The following is a 7,529-nucleotide window of genomic DNA, read 5'->3' as shown; positions in this document are numbered from 1 at the left end:
ATTTACCAGGCATTTTTATATATATATATATATATATATATATATACACACACACGTCAAAGTATCAGAATCAACAGACAAATAATGAGCTGTTATTATTTCCCTTTAGGTACACCAAGATTTTGATGAAGGACATTGACATTCTGAACTCTGCTGGGAAGATGGACAAAATGCGTCTGTTGAACGTGCTGATGCAGCTCAGGAAATGCTGCAATCACCCCTACTTGTTTGATGGAGCAGAGCCTGGTCCCCCCTACACCACTGACCTCCACCTGGTGGTCAACAGCGGAAAGATGGTGGTACTGGACAAGCTGTTGCCGAAGCTGAAAGAACAAGGTGACTACCATACTGCAAGACATGCTTCACAGGGGAAAATGTTAAAATGTCTTGACATGTTGCTTTTAACATACCTCTTTTTATTCCTGCAGGTTCCCGTGTGCTGATCTTCAGTCAGATGACCAGGGTGCTGGACATTCTGGAGGATTACTGTATGTGGCGTAACTATGGTTACTGTCGTCTGGATGGACAGACTGCTCATGATGAGCGACAGGTATGACAATGATTTCGCATGATATGCTCCCTTAACACAGTGCTTGCATGCATAAGTGTTTTAAAAACGAGACTTTCTTGTTGCACAACACAAGTTACAGACAGCCATAAATATGAATTGGCCTTCCGTCATGACTGAACAGCTCGGTAATAAATAAGCACAAACGAATGAGATTGATTGATAAAGTATAACATTCTCCTCATCTCCTCAGATCTCCATCAATGCCTTCAATGAGCCCAACAGCTCAAAGTTTCTGTTCATGCTGAGCACCAGAGCAGGAGGTCTTGGTATCAATCTGGCCACTGCTGATGTCGTCATCATCTACGACTCGGACTGGAATCCTCAAGTGGATCTTCAGGCTATGGTCACTATGCACACTGACCTTTTTTCTAGAAGTCTATTCTATGTTGTTGCTTTGATGTTTGCACTCGGGTAGCATATTGCTTTTCTCCCTTTGCCAGAACTGATTAAAAAGTCCTTCTCTCCAAAAGCAGCATCAGATCTTCTCTGGAATGGAGTGGTAATTCATTTTCATTGGATTTTCTTTGTTCAGGATCGTGCCCACAGGATTGGTCAAAAGAAACAGGTGCGCGTGTTCCGTTTTATCACAGACAATACAGTGGAGGAAAGAATTGTGGAACGTGCAGAAATGAAGCTCCGCTTAGACTCTATTGTCATTCAACAAGGTAAGACGTGAAACAAACGGAAGCTACAGTACTTCTAAATAATATTTGTAAAAAATAATGTAAATAAATAATTAAAAAAATATATAATTATAAGATTTTATAAAATTATTATTCACTATATCTACATCTCTCTCTCTCTCTCTCTCTATATATATATATATATACAGTGCCTTGCGAAATTATTCACACCCCATTCATTTTTTCACATTTTATGTTGCTGCCTTGTTAAACTGCTTTAAATTACCTTTTCCCACATCAGTCTACGCTCCATACACCACACTGACGAAGCAAAAACAGAATTGTCACAACTTCGTAAATTTATTAAAAATAAAAAAACTGAAATAAGTACATTGCATAAGTATTCATACTAAATATTTTGCAGAAGCACCTTTACAGTCTCAAGTCTTTTTTGTTTAATGCGACAAGCTTTGATTATTGAATTGAGTTGAAATTGAATTTGATAAAGGTTTATAATTCATGTGATTGTATGTGTATATGAATAATTTGAACATTTTATAAAATCAGTCACTGTAATATTTAATAAAGTATAATTATAATATTTTATTACATTATTAGTCACTCTTTTTTTCTAATTCATTTTTCTAATTCATGTGACTGTGTGTATATATGTATGTATTTATAAAATAAATGTATTAATATATTTTATATAATAATATATAAAATCTTATGTAAATTATACATTTTTTAAATATCTTAGTCATTATGTCTTCTAATTAATGCATCTGTGTTTTAATAAAAATATATATTTTTTCATTATTATTATTTAGTTTATTTTTTATTATAATAGTTAATACTGTTGCCTCCCAACAGGCAGGCTGGTCGATCCAAACACAAGCAAACTGGGCAAAGACGAGATGCTGTCCATCATTCGACATGGTGCCACTCATGTGTTCGCCTCTAAGGAGAGTGAGATCACCGATGAAGACATTGATGCCATCTTGGAGAGAGGAGAGAAGAAGGTAGGACCTGATCTAGGGAAATTACTTCACAAAGCTAAACTGAAATGTAAAAGCGAAAGAAAGAAATGTTCTTTATAACATTTCTAATGGTTGTTTTAGACCATGGAGATGAAGGAAAAGTTGGCTAATCTTGGCGAAAGCTCACTGAGGAACTTCACCATGGACACAGAGAACAGCGTGTACAACTTTGAGGGTGAGGATTACAGAGAAAAGAAAAAGGTAATGCATTACAAATCGCAACAAGTACTTGTCATTATAGTTTGGGGTTGAAAATGATAGACTGATCTGAACTCCCCTCCTCCTCAGGTCATCACTAACTGGATTGAGCCACCCAAGAGGGAGCGCAAGGCCAACTACGCTGTGGATGCTTACTTCAGAGAGGCCCTTCGTGTCAGCGAGCCCAAAGCACCAAAGGTATTATTACATTGACCGGAATTAGCATTTTAATTGGAAACCCTAGAGCTGTCTTAATGGACTTTCTCCTGTTCCCTCAGGCTCCCCGTCCTCCCAAACAGCCCAATGTTCAAGACTTCCAGTTCTTTCCCCCTCGGCTTTTTGAGCTGCTGGAGAAAGAGATCCTGTATTACAGGAAGACTATCGGCTACAAGGTGTGTCTATATTTTGAGCTTCAGGTTGGGGTCAACAAAATTGACACTTCGTTCAAAGGTTTTTGTTTTTTTCTCAAAAAAAGTATCATATGCACAACTAGGCTACATTTGTTTGATCAAAACTATAGTAATACTATGAAATTAATATAATTAATTTAAACTGATTGTTTTCTATGTGAATATATTTTTAAATGTAATTTATTCCTGTGATCAAAGCTGAATCGTCAGCATCATTACTCCAGTCTTCAGCGTCACATGATCCTTCAGAAATCAATCTAATATGCTGATTTGCTGCTCAAAAAAGATTTCATATTATCATCAATTTTGAAAAAAAAAAAAAAAAAAATTGTGTTCTTTCATGAATCGAAAGTTCAAAAGAACAGCTTTTATTTGAAACAAAAATCTTCTGCAATATTATTAATGTCTGTACTATCGCTGTTGATTAATTTAATACATCCTTACTGAATAAAAGTGTTAATTTCTTAAACTTACGGACCCCAAACTTTTGAACGGTAGTGTACTTTCTTAGTACACACTCTCATTGTTGAGTCTCACTGTTGTTCAAAATTTCATTTACAAAGATGGCACGTTACACAAGTAGAAAGGGTTGCAAATTAAGTTTCTTGTTGACTTTAACTTTCAGTATGTTCATATAGTAGTATATACAGTTATAATAACATTATAAACTCCTAAAGTTAAATAATGCATGAACAGGTGCCAAGAAACTCCGATCTGCCCAACTCGGCCCAAATGCAGAAAGAGGAACAGGCCAAGATCGATGAAGCTGAACCACTTAATGAGGAAGAGCTGGAGGAGAAGGAGAACCTCCTCTCACAGGTAAATCCCAGCGGGGAATTCACGTGACAGCCCACTGGAGTGTACTTCCATATCTTCTCATATTTACATGACACCTTTAAGTATAATTGATCTCAGTGTGATAACATTAAACTCCTTATCTTAGTCTGAATTGTGCTTTCCAATGTTTCGACCTTCTAGAATCCATGAGGTGATGTTTGTGTAGCAGCTCATGTCAACATGTCTTCTGTTCTCAGGGTTTTACTATCTGGACCAAGCGTGACTTCAACCAGTTCATCAAGGCCAATGAGAAGTGGGGAAGAGACGACATCGAGAACATCGCCCGTGAGGTCGAGGGCAAAACCCCAGAGGAGGTCATGGAATATTCTGGTATGTCGATACGCCGTCCACCAGCGCACAGCTCAACCGTATGCAGGAAGCGTGTGCTCGAGATGTGTTGTGCTTGTGTGCTGCAGCTGTGTTCTGGGAGCGCTGCAATGAGCTGCAGGACATTGAGAAGATCATGGCTCAGATCGAGAGAGGAGAGGCCCGAATCCAGAGGAGGATCAGCATCAAGAAAGCACTGGACTCTAAAGTGAGTGACATTCTGTCATCGGTCTCTCAATGAGGGGTTTAGATTACACTTTTTGTTTAAGGTGTCCTTGTTACATTGTAATACGTACTGATTAATATTCATTAAGAACACGTACTTACTATAGGGTTATGATTAAGGTTTGATGTAGGGTTAGTTGCATGTAAATTATTCATAATTTACTGTTATTACTATAGTAAGTAACAAGGACACCAAAGTAGTGTTACTGGGATTTATAATGCAGAGCAGGGATAATGTTAACTACAGCCAGACATTTTTTTTTTTTGTTACGTTTATGTAAAAAAAAAAAAAACGTATTTTCTTTCAGGTAATTGCCAAGGCAGTATTTGTACTAAAATATAAGCTCTTAAAATAAGTACTACAATAACTAAAACTTAATAAACTAACAAATAAAAATGGCTAAATATCATACAGACATATTAAAAATGGCAAAATCACCCCAAAAATATTACTACAATTAAAAAAAAATAAATAAATCAAATTCTAAATATTAATGGGACAGTTCACCCAAAAATGAAAATTCTGTTATTAATTACTCACCCTCATGTCATTCCAAACCCGTAAAACCTTTGTTTATTTTCAGAACACAAATGAAGATATTTTTGATGAAATCCGAGAGCTTTCTGACCCTCCATAGACAGCAACACAACTGAAACATTTTATGGCTTAGAAAGGTAGTAAGGACTGAAGATGAACGAAGGGTTACGGGTTTGGAACGACATGAGAGTGAGTAATTAATGACTGAATATTCATTTTTGGGTGAACTATCCCTTTAACTATAACAGCATATCAGTGATAAAATAATTCACATTTTTTGGCTTCAGAAATCATTCTAATATGCTCATTTGCTGGTCAAGAAACATTTTTTTAATCAATGTTGAAAACCGTTTTTGCTGCTTAATATTTTTGCAGATTTTTTTCCCCCAGGATTCTTTAAATAGAAAGTTCAAAACAACAGCATGTATTTGAAATATAAAGTGTTGCCGGGATTTGCCATTCAGAGAAATTATCATTAACTAAAAACACCACTTTTTCTCTCTCTTCAGATTGGCCGTTATAAAGCATCGTTCCATCAGCTCAGGATCTCATACGGCACCAACAAAGGCAAGAACTACACCGAGGAGGAGGATCGATTTCTCATCTGCACAGCATATCAGTGATAAAATAATTCACATTTTTTGGCTTCAGAAATCATTCTAATATGCTCATTTGCTGGTCAAGAAACATTTTTTTAATCAATGTTGAAAACCGTTTTTGCTGCTTAATATTTTTGCAGATTTTTTTTTGCAGATTCTTTAAATAGAAAGTTCAAAACAACAGCATGTATTTGAAATATAAAGTGTTGCCGGGATTTGCAATTCAGGGAAATTATCATTAACTAAAAGCACTACTTTTTCTCTCTCTTCAGATTGGCCGTTATAAGGCATCGTTCCATCAGCTCAGGATCTCATACGGCACCAACAAAGGCAAGAACTACACCGAGGAGGAGGATCGATTTCTCATCTGCATGCTGCACAAACTGGGCTTTGACAAGGAGAGCGTTTATGATGAACTGCGCCAGTGCATACGCAACTCGCCCCAGTTCCGCTTTGACTGGTTCCTCAAGTCCCGCACGGCCATGGTGAGATTTATGTGCCATATCACGAGCAATCCAATAATATTCATCTATCCAAAATATGCTAATACTGCGATGTAACCGCAGGAGCTTCAGAGGAGATGTAACACACTGATCACGCTCATCGAACGTGAGAACATGGAGCTGGAAGAGCGAGCGAAAGCGGAGAAGAAGAAGAGGGGCCCTCGCACATCTTCGGTGAGCTTGTGCCAGTCGTGTTCTTCCATCACAGAAACCACGGGCGAAATTGAAGAGTGAGCTCAAAAGCTGTAGAGCAGTTTTTTATGACTTATCCCTCTTTCCCCACAGGCCCAGAAACGCAAGCAGGACGGGAACCCAGATGGACGAGGCCGCAAGAAGCAGCTCAAATTGTGATCGGCGACACAGTTTACTTGGCGAGGACCTTCAGTACAGTGATTCTTGCATTTGTTGTTACGGGTCCCACTCATGTACTGTATGGATTTGCAGCACTGAACCTCGCCTCAAAGTAGCTTGACCTTTTTAACAAGGTGTAGAGTTGTAAATTAGATCTCTCTCTCTCTCTTTTAGTTATATAATGTGCTACGGCTGTGCTGTCAGTTGTGTTTTGTATTTATGCCTACTTTTGTACCACATTCCATTTGCTTGTATCAATTAGATTTGCCGTCTTTCCCTCATTATTAGCGTCTTCAGTATTGTCTCTGTACCCTCAGTTGAATAGTCAATTGGAACGTGACTAATAAATATTGTTTTTATAAACACTGCTCAGTATGATTCTTCCAAATAAATGTAATATATTCAGCTTGTATGTTAACGTAGTATTGGTGTACATATTCAGCAACTACACGGAGAGCTTTGGCGTTAATTGCTGAAATAATGTTTGAAAAATGCTCAAGGAAAAGAGTAATTACATTAGGTTTTTGTAGGGGTGAAAATAGAAAAAAGGCACTTTAAAATACTCTTCTGCGTTCTTTGACATTCTTGATGTGCCATATATTATTGAAAGGATGCTTCTGTTCTGTATGTTACCTCATCTCGTATTTTCTCCCTCATTCATGTCATTTGTCCTCATCTTTTCAGGTTCAAGTCAAACCTCCTCATCAATCACTTCATATGTAGTGAATATTCCGAACAAATTGTATTTATTCTGTTTTAAAAGCATCGAAGTTAACTAGTTTACCACATATTGAGATATTGTTGTGATTGCAATAATCACATCAATACATTTATTATTATATATTAAATTCATTAAAAGGTGTAATGTAATTCATAAAGAACAGGTAAAGTTAGGTCAAATAAATAAATGTAAACCGAGTTCCCAGTATGTCTGCTTAAACAGTTCTGCTCAAAATTTGGTGCAAAACCAAAAAATATATTACATAAATATAATCAACTACACAAATAATAGTTTAAAAAAAGTTATTTATGGCAGTAGAACTAGCACTTTGTGTTTGTAAAATTATATATATATATTTTTTAAATTGAAGATATCAAGCCAACATTGCTTCTGTTAAATATATATTAATATAAATATATTATTTTTGCACTTTTTATTTATGCAATTTAAAGAGAACACAAGTTACACATTAAGCAGTGTTATTTGTAATTGATTTATTTTAAATAAAGCACTTAAAAAAAACGATACTCTTATGTCTGCTTCATATTTTGTTCTGTACATGTTTTTTCTATATGAGAATGGAATA

At 36.4% G+C, this 7,529-nt stretch overlaps 1 protein-coding gene across 1 annotated transcript in view; it reads left to right on the top strand.

Moving 5' to 3' along the window:
* The window catches only part of LOC107594298 (SWI/SNF-related matrix-associated actin-dependent regulator of chromatin subfamily A member 5-like), a 13,313-nt gene extending 6,713 nt beyond the window's left edge, over positions 1-6,600 (top strand). The window contains exons 11-24 of the mRNA XM_016284296.1: positions 110-336; positions 429-550; positions 762-914; positions 1,104-1,236; positions 2,068-2,216; positions 2,316-2,435; positions 2,523-2,630; positions 2,711-2,824; positions 3,539-3,661; positions 3,877-4,009; positions 4,096-4,214; positions 5,641-5,853; positions 5,935-6,045; positions 6,157-6,600. Coding sequence (XP_016139782.1) covers positions 110-336; positions 429-550; positions 762-914; positions 1,104-1,236; positions 2,068-2,216; positions 2,316-2,435; positions 2,523-2,630; positions 2,711-2,824; positions 3,539-3,661; positions 3,877-4,009; positions 4,096-4,214; positions 5,641-5,853; positions 5,935-6,045; positions 6,157-6,222 — 1,891 coding nt within the window. The 3' untranslated portion in view covers positions 6,223-6,600. The remainder of the gene's footprint in view (positions 1-109; positions 337-428; positions 551-761; positions 915-1,103; positions 1,237-2,067; positions 2,217-2,315; positions 2,436-2,522; positions 2,631-2,710; positions 2,825-3,538; positions 3,662-3,876; positions 4,010-4,095; positions 4,215-5,640; positions 5,854-5,934; positions 6,046-6,156) is intronic.
* The last annotated feature ends 929 nt before the right edge of the window (positions 6,601-7,529 follow it).

Source organism: Sinocyclocheilus grahami, unplaced genomic scaffold (assembly GCF_001515645.1).
Source record: "Sinocyclocheilus grahami isolate Dianchi unplaced genomic scaffold, SAMN03320097.WGS_v1.1 scaffold181.1, whole genome shotgun sequence".
Classification (NCBI taxonomy): Eukaryota; Metazoa; Chordata; class Actinopteri; order Cypriniformes; family Cyprinidae; genus Sinocyclocheilus; species Sinocyclocheilus grahami.
Note: the sequence above shows the minus strand (reverse complement) of the source record. Positions and strands in the feature narration are given on the sequence as shown.